This window comes from Charadrius vociferus, unplaced genomic scaffold (genome assembly GCF_000708025.1).
Source record: "Charadrius vociferus isolate BGI_N301 unplaced genomic scaffold, ASM70802v2 scaffold209, whole genome shotgun sequence".
Taxonomy (NCBI): Eukaryota; Metazoa; Chordata; class Aves; order Charadriiformes; family Charadriidae; genus Charadrius; species Charadrius vociferus.
This window is the reverse complement of record NW_009660387.1, coordinates 1,457,595-1,477,123: the sequence shown is the minus strand read 5'-3', so window position 1 is coordinate 1,477,123 and position 19,529 is coordinate 1,457,595. Positions and strand designations below refer to the sequence as shown.

The window sequence follows — 19,529 nt, the reverse complement described above, 5'->3', positions numbered from 1 at the left end:
ACTGGCCAGGGCCCAGCACAGTGCCGTAAGTTGTGCCTCTCTGGAGTAGCCACAGCATTTTCCTTTCAAATATTCTATCACTTTATCAGGGTCCTGTAGTTGTTCGAGGGTGAAGTCCCAAACCATTGGAGGTAACAGTTCGCTAGATACCTGCCCATATTCTCCTATATCCCATGCCACCCCTGACCATCCAGCCTTGGGGCAGATCTCTGAGTAGTAGTCTTAAACAGTTGTTTAACCCTAAACAAGACCTGAAAAACATTCAGGAGCCATAGCAATAGGAACATGCTGGTTTGAGCATTCCAAGGATATTTGAAATTCTCAAAAGCTGTCATACCTGGCCCAAAGGAGAAAAGGCAGGCAAAAGAGCTGGGGAAATTATCTCCCCGTTTCTCCCATAGATTGGGTGTGATTATGAATAAATTCTGAGAGATGGTGACCAAGGTATGGACAGGACAGCAATACTGCATAGACACCCCAAGAAAGCCACCTGAACAGTGATGCTATCATATCATAAGCTGATATTGCACAGGACAGCAAAATGATAATCCTGATCCCTCTCCCCGAGATAACAAACAGCATCACAGGGAGTATATAGAACATACAAGGATTTACATAACACAGCTACGCAAACAAACGAAGCAACATTGTAACCGGTGACTAACTAACATGAGAAATGCATATAAGAAATTCATTTTAACAAGCTCTGGTCAGATCTGTCATTACCTCAACCCTCTCCGAGCCCCACGTTGGGCACCAAAAAACACTGTTGTGGTTTGGCCTTAGCCGGCAACAAAGAACCACACAGCTGCTCATTCGACCCCCACAGCCGTGGGAAAAATCGGAAGAAAAAGGCAAAACTCGTGGGTTGAGATCAGGCAGTTTAACATAACAGCAAAAGGGAAGAGAAAAACAAGAACAATAACAGCGATAAAGGGATATGGCTCACATGGGATGGAATACCCCGTCCCCTGCCATCTCCTCGGGGAAATTAACCCCATCCCTGCCGGAACCAGGACAATGCCAAAACAATTTTTCTGTTGCAGTTTAAAAAAAAAAAAAAAAATTTAAAAAAAGACTTCCACATAGAAATACAAATATATTTTGATTGGGTTTTGCCAGTAGCATTCTGGCAGATGGCAGGTATTTTCTATTATTTTTAATAAGCAACAGTGCAGTGTACCACCCGGACTATGCTTCCTGAAGATGTGTTTTTATAACCAGCTGCTAGAGACTAAATATGCGATAAACACCATACTCTGATAAATACCACTGTTAACAGCGAAGAGCAAAAGAAATGGTATTATTCCTTGAATGTCCTGGTTAAGACCCCTCTGTCCCTTTCTCCACATAGAAGCTACCCACACTACAAAACTAGGTGACCTATGCTGATTGAATAAAGGGAGTTAATCCAGTTTTTAGACAGCAGACAATCCTCAAAGTCACTGCTCTTATTGCTAGCATAGAGACCTGTGGTAGAATTTTATGCATACAACCACGCGTCTTTGCTTCTATTGTGGCAACATACATCAAACAGAGTTGAAAAAGCATTGGTCAGCTATTTTGGGAAGCCTGTATTCCATTGATCATATGCATAGCCTTTCTGGATGAAACTGCTGACAACTAATACTAGGTGGGATAATACCAAGTTAAAAAAAAAATTCAAAGAGGATATTGAAATACAGGCAACACTGTCATGTGACAGCCAAAAGATCAGTATATAGAGTCCTGCAGCGAACTCCTCCAGCAGGTTCATTTGTGATTTCACACAGAAGAATCAAAAGCTAAACAAATTAGCCCACTCCAAATCCATACACAATCTGCATTACAAGAAAAGAAAGCACTGTGGCCATAACTTAGAGCCAGTTACTAATTTGAATTAAATGACCACTATGTAAGGGGGGGGGGATGGGCATAAGCAGGCTAAATTAATATTCATAATAATAAATTAGATGAAGAACATGGAGAAAGTGAATGAAGGTGTTTTGCACTGGGTTGAACAATTTTAACAAAATATTCTGGAAATACTTTTATAAAGCATATAGGACAAAAGTAATTTATTCTACACATTCATTAGAAATCTTAGTCTAAAATGATTTATTAGCTTTCTATAAATATGGAAGTTGACAATTTTTTTTAAAAAATAGTATTTTTTTCTCTTTTTATGTGGTTTCTTTTATGGAAACTGACGATAAACTTTTTAGTCACAGAAATAGGTTTTCATTATGTACTATAATTAAAGAGACAGAAAAGATAAATTTTTCATTTGCCACATTCTTCTATTCTGCAACAGAGAACGGTATTTTGGTTTACTGCATTTAGCCTGACTATTCAAGGGATGTTCTCAGAGGCAGAACAGAGAATACAGAATTCTAACTGCTGCACTCCTCTAAAAGACGACCCCCTCATTGCCCAAAGCCTGTAATGCACATACTGTAGCAAGTCTAAGAGCTTTTTAATTGTGTAAGTTTAATTAAAATCTTTTCCTCCTCTCTTACTTACTTAATTATCTACTGTTATGCATTCTGTTTTGGGTGAAAATCTCATGTATCATACTCAGTGTCTAAGACTCACTTTGGAAATGGAGCCTTAAAAAACACTGCTGAAGGCGAAGATGGAAAAAAGAAACACACAGGAAAATAAAAGTTAATTTTACATACCTAACTGCTGTAAGACAGTTGCTTTTACTTGTGCAGGAAGGTTTTCGATCTGCAAAAGCTGTTCATAAGCTTCCTTTGCAGAGTGATACTTTCTCTGCAAAAGGAAAAAAGTAAATGGATTAATCATAAAGCTTACAACAGATCACCAATAGCAACGATTTCACAGCACTGACAGCACACAAACACATTGACAAAAAATTCTAGAACTTTTTTTTTTGCATACAGTGCATATGAAAGCTTTAATGAATGACGTATATATACGGTAAGAGAATAACTTTCATAAATATAGTATTTAATATAAATTGACTACTTAAAGTAATTGAGGGAAATTTGAAAATTATTGAATTTGGTCAACTCCTCATACATGCATTATGCTTCTTGCACTACAATGAATATACTGCTTTTAAGGGGAATGTTTCAATGTGAGTCTACATCTGAAAAAAACCTATACAAATTCCTCCCCGGAAATTTGTAACAGAAATGAAGAACACTGGTAATTGGTGCCTGGTATAATTTTGCCTCTGTCCTTCCTTCAGTGTATTTGAAGTACCTTTTCAACATATTTGTTGTTGTGGTAAGAGTCCCACCACATGTAGAATTAAAACATATCCATGAAATATGCCTAGAGAATGAAGGTATGCCATCTGATTACTTACTATATACTTTAAGTGTGCTTAAAGCATGGAAACAGTTAATTCTTAACTCCCTATATGAACAGGTCTTGATATAGAAAACATATTTCCAGGTTAAGATGGTGGTCTTTATTGACTTCTCAATAGATGAATTATTTTGTAGTAACAACAGCATCTATCTTTGCGTCACCCTAAAAATTGTTTAACAGTGAATGTATTTTAAATGCTTAATTCTTCTGTTCTTCCTTTCCCACAGAAGTCTAGAACATATAAATGCTGAGGGTCTGTTATCAAGAGTACTTTTTTTTTTCCTTCTAAAAATTCTATACATTTTTAAAAGAAAAATATGCTTTTCAATATTAAGTTTCATTCTGGCAAACAGACGAAAAGCATCCTAAAATAAATGGGGCCACCTAAATGCAAATGATCATGACTTAGTTAAACTTGTTTTATGCAAAGAGTACACAGTAATGACTACTGGTGTTTTAAAAGGGACAACTGGGAAGAAGACTCTAAACAATATAAATACCTATTAGAAGTTAAAAGTGTTATTAGGTTCTTGAGATCTCACAATGACAAAAGACAACTCTGTTGATTTTAAAACCTTACTCTAGACAGGAAGAAAAATTAAAGCAGCAATTACATACTTTCAAATGGAACAAGGGGAAGTTGGTAGAAAAGATTTTTAATTGGTGTTCATGAAATGCAGACAACTGGTAAGAAAACAAATAATATAAATAAATAAAATATCCATGTCCAGCAAAATAAAAACAATTAGGAAAAAATTTTAAAGCTAGCATTGGGAACAAAACTCGTAGTTTATGACTATGAAGGATAAGCAAATGAACAGAAGTTCACTGTATAGCATGACAGCAGAGGCAGCAATCCAGATGTCAAATAGGGGAATATTATTGACTAATATTCACACTTAGAAAAAGATGTTTACATGCTAGGGAGGACTCAGAAAGTCCTATTAAAATAGGGCATGCCTTCCAGATCTAGAATATTTTTTACTTTTGTTATTTGTTGTATTATTTACCCTTTAGAAATCTGACTGCTTTAAGATATTACAGAAAATTGTCATAATGTTTACATTTGGGTTTATTTAGATATGTTAATTCCGAAGATCCAAAGTCCTAGATGTTTGGCTGCATCATGAATGGTCTTAGGAAGGGAAGGGGGAGGGGAACCCAACCCAACATCTTTCTTTAGACAACGTATAAGCTACCATCCTGAATAGCTAGAAGGACTCAGCTGCCACAGATGAAAGAATAGAAACTAGCATTAAACACCATGAAAAACCACCACTAACTCTTCTCAGCACCAGGCTATTCTCTTGTTCAGAGGCTGGCAACCCATCATTTAAACTCCAGTACTGTGAAGGTACATAATTAAAGAATGAATTAACTTTTTCATTAACTATTAGATAGTAGATAATTTTCAAATATATGGAGGGGTTCAGAAAACTGTAGCACTATGTCCTTTAAAAGTAACCAAGCAACCAGCCTGCCTCCAAAAACATCTCTTTGTTGCATCAAAGGTAATATCCAGAGTGAAGTCAAGACACTTTGTGGTTCTAAGTTTCTCAAATTCCAGAAAAGAAGACACCCCTCCCAAACAGAACTGCGAGACAAACCAAGTCTAATAGCAGAACACACTGAAACTTTTTTTGCTCTGACTTGCATTGTAATAAAGTTCGCGTTGCCTGTGATTACCAGTCAGAAAGCGTAGTTTAAGCACCTTTAACTGTGGTCACACAATTCTATAAGGCACCTGGCACAGTGACCTGAGGTGTTTGACTTTTTATTTCACCCTAGCGGATGAAAAGAACTAAAGTGTTGAGGATGCTTTGCTACATAAATGTGTCAGATGTGCTCCAGTGCTCAGAATGAAATCTGGACAGTGGCCAGTTAAGAACTGTAATGGTAGACGAAGTTTGTTAACAGTGCTTTGAGATGGGGGATTTCTGCCTTGTCATATAGCTTTGCACCAAAAGCATTCAAAAGAAAAATACCTTGTTTATCAAATTTATATCTTTTATTTATATAGAAATACCTAAAATCATTTTTCACCATGCCATCAAAAGACAGCATTTACTTTATCAAGCTACTGTTCAACTAACTGAAAATATAGTTTATGTTTGTTACCCATTTTAATTTCAACAGTTTTTGTTTTCATGTCGCTTCCCCTCCTCAGTCATATAATACATATAAACATGACGAAAAGGGCATTCAATCTGTCCTATATGACCAGTCAGTCAAATTACAATATAAAATAGCTATTTCAGTAAATACTTGGTTTTCATTTACTTGTATTCTGGAAGCTCAGTAAGCGTTCTGTAATTTCCCAAAAGATTCACCTAAAAAACTCTGTGGTAGGGTTTGATATAGAATTAATAACACAGCTTTAAGCACTGTACCTCAGACCTCAAACGTTTCTGTCACGCATGTTCAGTTAAATTTGAACATTTCATGACAAATATACTCAAAAGGCACCTAGGAAACTGGCTAGACTCGACGTGTGTGTGTATGTATGAGAAACAATAGGAATATATATGAATTGAGAAGCTATATATTTTTTTATATCTATAGATAACTTTTAAAATACATATGTAATCTCATAAAATAATTTTACTAAAAATTATGATTGGAGGCTTTTTTGCACTCAGCTTGGGAGACTAGTAAACATGCAAGTTTATTAAAATAGCTGCTCCATTTTATAGCATGACAGTCCACATATAAAATATTTTTAATTTAGCCAAAACAAATAAAGTTTCTTTAGTGATTTGAGACTGAAGCCTAACTTTAAAAAAGCACATATAATCTGAATTCCACAGATTAATTACATCATATAGTTAGAAACTCAAACACACTTTATAAAAAGCTTTGAAGCTTACCTGGATTTCATATAAGTGGGCGATGTGAAACTGAACTGTAAGAGTAGGAAAATCAAAATTCTTAGTTTTAATGAATGACGACAACAACAATTACAATGTTTTTTCAAGTGAAGGATAAACAGTGTTTCAAATTTATCTATGCAAAACTAAGATAAATTACATTTTGAAGATACAAAAAAAGTATTTGTTTACATTGGTATTTTATGCTTAATGTAACAGAACTGACAGAGAACGAATATGTATCCTAACAAAACATTAAGACTGCAAACAGATATTGCAGAAAGGCAGTCCACGGATTTTATTTGTATTCTGAAGTGCAGAGTCCATTAACCTTTCAATAAACTCAGCAATAAAATCTCTTTAAGCAGAGATGCACAACAGGAGAATGCAGGTAATATTTTCTGTACATAACTGAGTTAGAAATAAAGACTTATTTTTTATTTTCATTCAACTGCCAAGAGACAGACTAGCTTGGTTAGAGAACAGAAAACTACATTATACTATGCCTGCTTTATGCAGGATCTTAAATTTAGGTGGGGTTTTTTTCCTATTTTGGAAACGTCCTTCCCATTAAACTGAACTAAAAGTGTTAATTACAAATGGTATCCTGATCATTACCATAAAGCATCTTAAATGCCTCACACAAATTGCACAGAATGCCCTAATACTACTAGCAGCTCTTGGAGGCAAGAAAATTGCTAGCTGGAGAAAGAAAATGAAGGCTGTTCAAGAGTAAAAGCAGAGGGAAAATTAGCCGCATGCTGCTCAAATCGTTAAAGAAAAGGTGGAGTACCTGATCTCTAAGGCTTGAGAACTGCTAACCTAGACTATGCATCGACTGGTAGATGGCTAAAGCTAGTTGAGATGAATGTAATCCTTATTTTGACTTGACGAGGAAGGAAAAATATCTTTGAGACAGACTTTTGCCTGATGTTCTTGAGGACTACAACTAAGGAAACACCTGTGTCTGAGCCAAGCTCAATTATTTCTGTTCAACAGATTTCTTTCTCTTTCCTGGAGTTGTTCAAGACCAGGCTGGACGTGGCCTTGGGCAACCTGGTCTAGTGGGAGGTGTTCCTGCCCATGGCAGGGGGGTTGGAACTCGATGATCATCAAGGTCCTTTCCAACCTAAACCATTCTATGATTCTATGAAGCTACAGAATAGCATGACACAGAGGTTTATACAGGTAATTTGGAGCCACAGGGTTTCTCTCTGGGTCATAAGGAGGGGATAAGTTCCCTTTGTGCACTGCTTTGTCCTTCACTGTAAAGAAGGCAGCTTAGTGTACTTCAGAAACCAGGTCATAATGAAATGCATCATTTAAAATTTTAATAAACTTTTTGTGTTCCCTGCTAAAGGGCACATAACAGACCCATTATGTTCACCACATCGTCAAACTTCATTCTGTACTGATGAAAGAAAAACCTCTGCTTTTGTTTCAGGAGTTCATTATCTAAAACAATCTTTCCCCTCACAGCAAAATCCCTTCAGTGTGAAGCTACAAAAGGAAGCCGTGCCATGGGGAAAGAAATTAAAGGAGTCACATTAAAGACTGCCTAAATAGGAAGACATGCTTAGTACTCAAACATTTCTGCTAGGAACACGCTCACTGCAATACTGTTACTCACCCATCCTTTAGAAATGCAGGGGGTAGGATTAAGGCAATCTCAAGCATTTATGTGACGGTACATAAATGTACAAAACTGTGTGCACAGTTCTCCTTCTGCTAAGTAGCACAGGAGAACCTGACAAAGTACCTCTCATTCCTCTTCACTCTTCCTTTGGGTTTGTCAGGCACCGTGCCCAAGGCCACAGGGCAATGAAGCCTTTATGTGGGGCCATACCTCTACATAAATCTGGGGGCAAAGGGGTCTGTCAGGAAAACCTTACAAAAATTCAGAGATACAGCGAAAACTGGTATAGTTAGTGAGAAATGATATGAATTAACATAAAATACAATAAAGAATCACATATCTGGGAGAAAACAATAAAAGCCTATTGACTTTGGAAAAATTCTGCAAGTAGTTTTAGAAAATTATCTGTGCCTGCTCCTGATAAATGACAAAGCTTTACAGAAGACCCTGTAGCACAGCTGACTCCTTGGTACCAAAACAGCCAGCAGTTTCGCCCATGGAAACAAACTGCCTTTCTTTACCCTTGCTGACAGAATATACACAATTCTATCCAGCTCTGAATTAAAGAAATACAGAAATGCTTTTAAATACTTTATGCAATGCTTCTGAACTCAGACTTCGGAGGTTCCTTAAGCTCAACATCAAGAGCAGCATGAAGGTACCTTAAAAACTAAGGGAGTAATTTCATTTACAACTGTCTCCCTGCTAATTCTTATGGACTTCAAAACATGCAGGAATACACATTTATTCCTGCATACAAATCCACTAACTATGGATAAATACCTGCAGGATGCTCTGTAACAGCTTACAGCATATACTGCATATGGTAGATCACAATACACTAAAAGATTAATGTGTTCGAATACAGACTAATATATAGTTGGCACCCAATAGAACAAACAAAAAAATGACATTTTGTATTTTTTGTTACTTCAACAGCATAAGACTGATGCTGGATTTCAGATCTATAAATTTAAATCGCATTAAAATGATCATTGAAAAATGAGAGATTATCAAGACGCCACCAAGTTTTAACTACTTGCTATTAAATGTGTGCCATGGCACAAGCACTAGGTTTGTAAATAAATAAATAAATAAACAGTCAAATAGCACATTTCCTCCAGCACTCAAGTCTTCAGAGCAATTAATAACCTAAGTCTCAATTTTTACTTATTGCATTTACTAAAACAATCCACAATTCCACTGGAATATCTGTCTCTTATTAACAGATGGAGACAGGTTTTGTAGTGTCCCTCTCTCAGTACAGGTTTGGTTTTTTTATTTTGAAGGATTGGGTCATTAAAAATTGATACAGTCGTGAGCATAAGACTCAGAAAAAAATCTACAACAAAATAAATGGAAATACTCATAAGTTACTTACTTTCAGCGTTAGACAAAGTGCAGGGATTGCAGTCAATCAAAGCTAACTGAAAATGCTGAAAAAAAAAGAGAGAATTATTTGTTTTTCAAATAAAATAATGCTAGCGCTTTGGCAAATTACTAAGAATAAATCAATTTTGTACTTGAAAATCAATACTGCATTTTACCATGTGTCCTAAAGAAAATCTTCAATTTCTGTTCAACTGTTTAGTAAAGTAATTTTTTTTTATTGCTGACGCAGCAATGCTTCTACTAATGTAAGATGGCAACAGACATCTTCACAAAACAATTGGGATAGGATCTGTAAGAATGATCTGGCCATCAAATGAATCGTCAAAATTGGAAGATCAAGTTTTTGTCACAATACACAACTCGGAATGTAGTTATACTAGCTCATAGCCTCATGGAGATAAACATCAAAGCTCTCAATTTGTCCATCTAGAAAAAGAGAATGCTCTTCCTTCAGATTGAGTGATGTGAAGTCTTTTTAAAAAATTGACCTCTTGTCAAAAAGCACTTAAAATGAATACCTTTACATTACAACACAAGTTCATAAGAAGTTCGTAAGTTCTTACATCCTGTCCTCTAGATATTAAGATAACTTCAGTTAAACATTAAAGCTTGTTTATTTTTAGTAACTTTTCCTCATGAGAGATGAAAAATATCTTTTAAAACATCTTTGCATTCTGAAGTTCTGAGCCAAGTATTTCATTCTTCTAGAAAGAAGGTCACACAAACAGATTAATGAAGTCTGTCTGCCAGAAAGTCTGGATGTGAGCAATCATTTCATAAGTGTCATGCTAATTCAGCCATCACTATTTATAGTTTGAAACACAACCAAGTGTGTTAAAATGAATGGAACAGGCATACAAACTCAAGTGCCTCTGAACTTTTCCATAAACTTCACAGAAAATTCCCACACTGTGTAGAATTTGGAATAACATATTAACTCAATAGAGAATAAGGCCTAGGAATCTAGGAACTTAAGAGATAGCACATAAAATACTACTATAATAAATACAGTTATCTACACAATACAGTTTCAGGTGGCTTCTAATAAATAAAACATTACTGATGCTTTACTACATTTTATTTAGTTAGCACTAAAATAGTAATTTAGCTCCAGCTGTTCAGGATGCCAAACCAGCTGGCATCAGGAGCTTAGTAGTGTAGCTGGAAAGTAAAAAAAAAAAAAAAAAAATCCTTATTAATGGATGTATATGCAACTTGCTTTCAGTATTGTCATAATCAGAGCTACCAAATACTACATAACTTTTCTCAAGGTCCTAATAATACCTCTTGTATAGCATGTCTATATAAAATACATCTCAAAAATTTATAACAAGAGTTTAGCAGATCACCAAATTTCTAAATAAATATTTTAAACAGAAAAATATTAGGGAATTAATGTATTATGCATAGCAAAGAATAAAAAAAGAATGCTGATGCTCTGCAAGGCACACAGTGATGCAGCTTACCTCCTCACTGACTTCTATCAACATCATTTGTAATATATAACAGCTTTTAAAAATTAAATAAACTCAAGTTGAATGATAACACAAATTTATGATTTTTAATGTACATTTTAGCAATATCATTCCCAGAATAGAGCATAGAAACAATGAACTCACATACACATTACTTATAAAATAACTGTTTAACCTTAGAGCAAGAATTAAATAATATTTTATAAGTATTAAATATCAGCTCATTTCTCTGCCTTGCCTGTTCCTTTTTCTACAGTTCAGCAGTCAGACTACTTAAAATCCCCCCTCACTTACATTGCAATTCAGGTTGTGTGCCTCAGAGACATCCGTTAGTCGGTTACCATAGTGATTCTACTAAGCAGGCAACTTAAAAAAGACTAAATAAAAATAAAATGCTCTACTTCATATTGCATGTTGCCTGACAAAAGAAAAAAAAGGAGCAGACCTATATACTTTGGCCTGTACATTGAGTATACTGATCTAAATGGCACAAAATCCTTTTTGCACAGATGTGTCATCTCACACTGTCACTAACAATTAATATGAAAAGATAAAGCAAAAAGGCACAGATTTACTCTCACCTAGCAATGTTATCATAAAAAATAAGCAGATCTAAAGAGAAACGATTGACAACTGTTCTGTAGTAGCTTTTCAGAAGGGTTATTGCAGTGCGACTCACTGAGATAAAGCAGGCAACCATGCAAGAAAATCTAACCATTTTAGTATTTAAACATGCCAGTAGTATCAGTGCTGTACAGTAACAAAAAAAAAAAAAAGCAGGAATATTCTCAGCAATGCCTTCTAAAAATTTTAATTCTTACTGATACATTAGCTGACTTTCAAATTTCCAAATCGACATTATGAAAATTTTCTGTGTAGTAAATCTCTGCTTGCACCTTTCACTAAGCTACAAACAGTAACGAAACTGATAAACCAAAGCCCGTAACTACAGCAGCATAAACCATTTGCACTGAACAATTATTGCCAAGCAATACACAGAAAACTCAGAACCTTTCAAACCCAGAACCTTAGAAATGCACGTACGAGCAAACCTACACCTCTTTCCAGATAAATAATACATAGCTCCCCGTTAAGTATTCAAAATCAGACAAAAAAAAAAAAAAGCATGCATGCATTCTAACACATAAACCTCATCAGCCAAAAGCAGATCCACTAATAACAATTACCAGCACCAAAAAGTTTAAAAAATAGTAATAATTTCCAGCTTCCATTTCTGCAACAAACAGAAGCGGCTAGCAAACATCTGCACCTCTCTCAAATATTGCAGTACTGAAGCTGGCGACTGCTGTGTGAAATAGTTATTATGCAGGAGAGGCCGCTGCAGTTCAGAGACGGCATACAATACCTCAAGGCAGACAGCAGTCTATAGAAATTCAAATCCTGAGTAAGAGGATTTACCTAGAAGGCAGTGTTCTGAATGTTAAAAAGTAACAGGCTCCCTTCAAGAACTGCAGCTCAAGTCATAATATACCTTGATTGGTAGCCATCTCTAATTACACAATAATCTACAGCCTATTTTGTCTTCTGTGGAGTCCTTGACTTGCCTCTGATTGTGGACGCAATTCGAAGGTAACCTTTGCAAGGATTGTGGACTGCACATAAACAGAACTGATGAAAGCATTAGGTCTGGAAATAAAATAATGGTAATCTGACACCGATTTAGGTAACTTAATATGTTTTCACTACTAGAATTAACACCAATTCTCCTAACAAATTAGTCCTTTACAATTTAAGAGGCAAGTATCCAGGTTTTTGTTGTTTATTTCACCAGAAAATGACCAACAAAAAAAGAACTGTTTTCTTCTTAGTGCAAGATTTTCTGCCCTCTCTCTGTTTCCACCCAAGCCCGAGACCTCAAAATAGTGATTCTACTCCCTCCTCCTCTCCAGGATGACATTAGCAAGTTGAATAGCTCCCGGTTGTGCATTTATTTAGCAAGCAAGGCAAGCCATCATTTGAAACCTGACAATTCTCGCAGACTTACCACGAAGGAAAGCTCCATCATGACTCAGTAAAATTCTGTCAGGGGATGGCTGTTTCTGCCTATGTGACCTAGGTGCGATGGCCACTGTTCCTCAGAGCAGCCTTTGTTCCCAGAAGTAGGACAGGGAGAGCCTTGCATAACCCGGGGGTGGCAGAGCGCCAGGCCTCCATTTGCCAGGCCCGTGTGGGGCCAGGGGAGAGAGGGTCAGGAGAGGACGGGCAGCATGTGCGGCTACGTCAGCTCCCTGCTCCGCTCTGCAGCGGCTTCTGAATTCACAACAAGCTCATCTCAGAAGAGGAAGGTTTGCGTAGCGTAAATCCCTTACTTTTGTCCAGCATTCAAAAAAAACAACCCCTCAAGACTGAGGAAAATTGCTACATGGACAGGGCAGAGGGCTGCTGCTTGAGGACAGAAGAAACAAAGGTCACACATACACACATAAAGTGAGTAACAGCAGTGTGTTCAGCAGAATCTCTTGTTTTGACTGGCTGTATGTGAAAAATTCTTTTCAAGCAGAAAGATCAGAAAAGCTGTATGCGCACTAGCCAGAAGGCGGCTGCATTCAAATTCACTGACCAACATCTTATATAGCGCACCCACAGTGATTTTCACAAAGCTATCTCAGTACTCGCATTGCCTGCATGTTTTATCGTTATTTGTGCAACATCAGAATTGAGCTATTCCTGTGTTAACAGCCAGTGGACTGCCAGTGGTGACCAAGTGCCATGGGGAAAGGGGAGGACTGGAAGCTTGCCCCGCTGCCGCACCACCAGCACCCCCAGGGAGCTGAACCTTTTTTTTTAACCGCCCTGAGCTGGGGCGGTTTCAGGACCTGCAGCGCTCTGCCTCCACCCGGCCCGAACCCAAAGCACAGCGTAATCCTTGCCGGCTATCTGTGGCTACCTAGCCAGCAGGCAGAGCTAGCTATTACTGTGTGCCCCAAATGCCAACCTTTCACTTACGGTTACAGCTAATAAACCTGGACTCAGATCCCTCTCACGAGGAGAAGGTCCACAAATGAAGTTCAGTGTACCAGCACCAATACTCATTCACTTGAATGCTCAACTATTTCTCTTCTCATGGTTTGTTCTTTTTTCCCCCAAAAATGGCAGGTGCCACACAGCATGTTAAATTCAACTTTACCATTTACTCCTCTTTGTAATCATTACCTTTCTACAATACACCTACAGTCTTCTTTTAGAGGAAAACTCCAAAATGACTCAAAAAACCCCAAGCAAAACTAAGTAAGAGAACAAAAGAAAACACTCTGTAGGTCAGACATTGTGGTATCATGACCCACTATCAAAACCAGTTGCACTGATAACTCTTGCAGTTTGACTATAGTGCCATGCTGCATTAAAAAACTTTCATGTTCTTACTTCTTGTGTATGCCTCTCCATCATACACAGATGCAAGCTACCAAAACTTAGAGAACAATTTCATTCCCAAATGCTGTTTTTCATCCACTTACATTTGTATCAAAATAATCTTTTGACTCACTTAATCTTGCTTTCCACAAAATGCTTTTCAGGTGAAGTGTTTAGAATCTTGGCTATCCACCTTGCAATAGCTAAAGCCCTTTGTTTTGTTTCTTACTTAAAAATGTCGCTGATTAGTTTCTGGTAGAATTACAGATATAAAACTAGACATGAGAAAATTAAAACATCTTATAACTGTATGTATTTTGACTAGTTAATTTGTCTTTAATAATTAAAAATAAATACGTAAGATTTCAATTTAACATGTTTAAGCTTAAAAGTTACTAAGAGAAGCACATATGAGATAACTAGGTTGTGAAACAGCACTTGAAGGCTTGAAAATAGTGATTTTCACTTTCATAAATACTTTTTTATTTATTACTGAGAAAAAAAAACATTAAAAAGTGAACAATGTCTATAACAGCCAAATGTTGACATACAATAGCTGCAGTAACTAAAAATATCTTTCATAAAACTATATATATATATATAGACAGGAGAATTATTTGAGTAAGTGATGGAAAAGTGTCTGACTGACTATAAATAAGTACTTCAAGCTGTTCATCTGTATATCAGTATTTAATTTTTTCTATTTCATGCATATTCATGTAATTTATGCATATTTTCCCAATAAATTTTAATTCTTTTGCAGCCTTTTTCTTCTCCTAATAAAGTAGTATGTCTTAACATTACTAACAAACCAGAATCTTTAGAAAAATAATTAAAAAAATAAAATTGTATTTAAATTTATGATCTATTCAGGCCTGAGGCAAACTACAAGGGGATAGCTGTTTTGTGTATAAATAAGGAGCAAAAATTTCTAAAAGTGAAAGGCAGAATCAGTATTCCTACTAAAAGGCAGGTAATTGAAAAAATAAGTAACTTAGTTCTCATAAGGGTTTTGTTGCTGGGTACAGGATGCATCCGTAGTACTTAAAAACCAAACAAAATTCCCAAAGGACAACATGGCTTGATTTGCCATAAAAGAACCTGCACGTGTCTTAGAGTCCCTACTGACTACCCACTAAAAAAAAAAACAAAAAAAACAACCAAACAAACCCAAAACCCACAATCCACCAACAAAAACAAAACACCCCCTCACAAAACCAAACCCACAGAAAATTTCCCACCCATGCACCCACCGTTCCCTCATTGTTATTGTTCTAATAGATATGAAAAACTAAGATCTTTTTTCTTCCCTTAAGTAGTCTGTCAGCAAACAACGGAACCAAAACGAATTTGACATCCGAAGGGCTTTCAGGATTGTAGCCCTACTCCCCACTGAAAACACACTATGATACTTCAAAGCCACCAAGCAGAATGAGCACCAGATGGAAGACTGATTTCCCATAGCCGCCATCTCCAATGTAAGCCAATTATTAAACTAAATAATACCAAAGCTGAATTTTTCTTTCTTCCTCAGCTTCTCTTTTATGCATGTCAATGGTCCCAGGCAACACCCAGCTCCCCCTTCATGCTTTACCTAGCTCTGTGTTCAGCTTCCAGCTGGACAAGAGGGATCGGGGCTGCTCGACGCACAGCAACGCCTGTGTGGATGGGACGGTTCCCTTCATAGGAATCGTTCACGTCCCAACAGACCAGACCCATGACCAGTCATTTGGCACCTCTGTTGTGGACCAAGCCAACCAGATCACCTCGTCCTCAGCTTGCAGAGCTCAAATGGCTCTGGGACAACATGTCACACAGGAATGTTGTCTTTGAAATCTCTTTCATTTTGACTTACTTGCTAGAAATTGGTTAAGATTCAAAAGTACTTAAGAACGAAGACACATGCACAAGACAGGATCATTACATACATGTTTGAAAAAGGAGGCTAAAACTGAAAAAATAATAGTCAATAAATAGGAAAATTACTAGAATAGCAAATGACATGCCAGAAATAATGTGGCACACACTCAGAAGCTTAAACATTTTTCCAACTACATTTACTAAACCAATAGAAAGATATATTTCTAGAGACCCTTCTTTATTCTCCTTTCAGATTATCACGGTGCAACCAAGGCTAACACCATCAAACACAGTTGTTTTTAGGAAAAGGCAAATAGGAAGGGGGAGCAGGACATATAGGGAAGTGTGAAAAGGTTAGGATTGTGATGTAAACCTTAATAGTATGGTGCTGCTATAGTAATCAATAATAAAATCCCCTCCTCAAGTCATTGCCAGTTGATTTTGGAATTAATTGTACTTTTCTGATGAATGGGGCAAATTCAGCTTTCATGTATCACCACTGAAGGTAACACTGCCTTTACTGTCAGGTTACACAAGGACTGTTTTCTTTTCAACCAGAAGGGCCGCTTTTTTTTCTGCTTAATGTAAGCCTGAAGGCCAAGTAATTTTCAACAGCACTGGTGTTCTTGCCAGAGTTTATGGCAATAGGATAACGGAGCAGTCAAGGGTTCTCATAGTAATTTGCAAGACTTAACTGCAGCAATGTTAAAAACATGCAAAAGCAGTAATTGATTTTGAAAAAAACACAGAGAGAGTTGATTTTATGCTTGTTAAACAGCACTCTAGTAATTATCTTGATCATCAACATCTTAAAATAGTAAAAATTAATTTTTTGCTTAAATTGCTTACATAAAATATAGATGATTTATGTTAATGGTCTAAAATAGTGAAAAACATGGAATATATGACCTTCAGACTCCCATCTTCCTCATCGCCTGAAGACTCTTACTGACAATGACTCATCTGTTGGCAATGGTTTATTCTTAGCAATTACAGACTTAACATGAATGTTTAAATACCATCAAAAATATTATGATATTTCAAAGTGCATTAATGCAACGTTGGTACAATCTGTGAAATCCAGAACAGTCACAAGCGAGTATAAGATGAAAAGTTACTTCCACTTGCTGCCTCATTGTGAAATAGGAAGCTCAAACTGAGCTATGGGTTGTGTTATACAGAGCCCCAGGGTAAGGGTCTGTGCCCAAGGCCAGGCACTAGCAGGCTGGATCCTAAGCCCCATAACCATCCTCTAAAATCCTGGATCCTTTTAACAAGGTCCACAAAATCAAAAAAAAAAGGCACAAGACAACTGTGTCTTTTCATTAATTTGGGTTACTTATCCTCCGTGAAAAGATGAGGCATTCAGTCTCAGAGGAGGAGACAGACATTCTGTGAAAACATCCTTTCACGCTCCTTCATCTCTTCCTCATTTTATTCTCCTCATGCTTGTGCATAACCACCACACCGGCACTTCATTTTGTTCTCTTCACTAAGTAAGTATTTTCTGACTTGCTTCTCATATTCTTGTCACTCACAGAGCTCTGGCTTAACTCAGGGATCAATCAGATAGGCTTTTAAGGAAGCTACTGCCCAGCTTGTTCACTTAGTCTGCTCCTCAATTGACATATTCTGATGTATAAGCTGTTATGTTTCAATTAGTAATACCGTGTTTTCAAAGTAAATCAGTCTCAGGACTGTACATTAAATCCATAGCTGAGCTGAACAGCTGAAACTGTTCAAGACCAAGTGGATTGTCCCACTCGGTCTTTTCTTCGTTATTCCTCACTGTTGTTGATTCACTGCTAAGGATTGCAACCTCCATAGCAAAGGAAGCAAACCAGAAACTCTATCTTACATGTTTCAGTTGATAATTTCAGAGCAGAAGGGGATAATATGGCTCTCCCCTCTCCTTCTCCCTTCACACGCTCCTGCCAACTACCTTGCATTGGATCTAGCAACTGGGCAATCTCAATTTGAGCTGGTTCAGCCTGCAAATGGAAAAATCACTCAATTCAATGCAGCAAAGGGTGCCAAACAATGCAGTCAGGACTGCAAGGTAGAAAATGAGACAACTTTTTAGTAACAACCTGCAGTTATATTGACTTAAGGACAATGTGAAACTATCCCTAATACAACCCCACCCCACCCTTCAATTTATTTCATCATCCTTTTGAAGATCTTTGTTCTGCCCCGGGGTAAGCTGTTTTTGTTGCTGCCATTTGTTTTCTTCAGTGACTTAGTCATACTGCACATAAAAGCAATGGAATCCTAATAGTTCTGTGTTACAAAAGATTAATTTCTTTTTATTTTCAAAATACTATTTTGGTGCTTTTCCCATTCCTAGTTGGTGTACTGAAAACTAAAAATTCAGTATACTTAAAATCCTCGTGATCAGTGACCTTTTTATTTTGCAAAGTTTGAAGATCAAACACAGTCAATTATTTAGACTGAATTCTCATAATATCTATTTAAATACTTGATTCAGTGATAGAATTGCATATTTCATGGCACAGCAGGAAAAGGTTGTTGATCAATTTCTTCTATTACAAATTAAAACACAAGTTCCTTCCACTACTTGACTACAAGTTTACCACCTCCTTGTAAATTTATTCTTATGTTTTGTCCCCAAGACCTCTTTATAAATAAAACCAAAATGTACTTCTTCAGCACTTCTTTTATTTCCTGTGTATCACAACAGCCAATACTAAATCCGTGCCAAAGTACAAGGGAACAGGTCCACCCAAAGCTGCACACAATCTCTTTCCCAATATAGTGATCTCTCTCTACCTCCTCTTGCTCTTTTTTGCCATTCATTTCCTACTCCTATACAATATCATCCCCTCTAATCACAATTTCCAACTCCACCGGTATCCATAGTTGAAAGCTTGGACTCTGGGTGAAAAAAAGGAAGCCTAATGAGAGAACTGCTTTCCATTATTACAAATACTCTCAATTTTTCCTTTCAGTAACACTCTACTCTTTCAGATCTTGGACAATGTGATTCCGATAGCCTCACAAGGAGAACTTCCAGGAAAACAATCTGACAGGAAAGGAAGCCATAAGATGCTTGAAAACAAAACATTTAATGTTTTCAGTAGTTTAAGAAGATATTAACATGCAGAAATATGTTTATAAATTACATTTAATGACAAATTACAAAATTCTCAACCCTGCAGGTGTATTTCCCAGCATAACACAAAACTCTGTTAATGAACACTTCCTTTTCCTAAGACACACATACTAAATTTAGAGGTCAGGAAGGAAAGTACATGGGGGTAGAGTAGGAAATGGAAGGAGGAAAAAAATGGGCAAACACGTTGAATGGAAGGAGATAAAATGACAGGTTACAATCAGGGACCAAAAAAGAATGCAAGCAGCAAAAAAAGTTCAAGGACTACAGAAGAAACAAAGTACTGTATTAACCCAACCGATTTCTAACTGATTAGCCAGAAATTGTGGCCTTAGAAGCTGACTCTCAAACCAGGAAATAAAAGAATGATTAAAAGCTAGAAAAGTAGAAACGATATTAAAAAATGATATGAGAACATTATTTCGCGTAAAATCTTTCTATTTTTAAGGATTTTTAAGAACTTCCAGTTTACA

The 19,529-nt window shown here is 36.8% G+C and overlaps 1 protein-coding gene across 1 annotated transcript in view; it reads right to left on the bottom strand.

Annotated features, from left to right (window-relative positions):
* Window positions 1-19,529, bottom strand: part of KDM6A (lysine (K)-specific demethylase 6A) — a 127,594-nt gene that overhangs the window by 56,581 nt on the left and 51,484 nt on the right. The window contains 3 exon segments of the mRNA XM_009893288.1: window positions 2,661-2,754; window positions 6,189-6,223; window positions 9,206-9,260. Coding sequence (XP_009891590.1) covers window positions 2,661-2,754; window positions 6,189-6,223; window positions 9,206-9,260 — 184 coding nt within the window.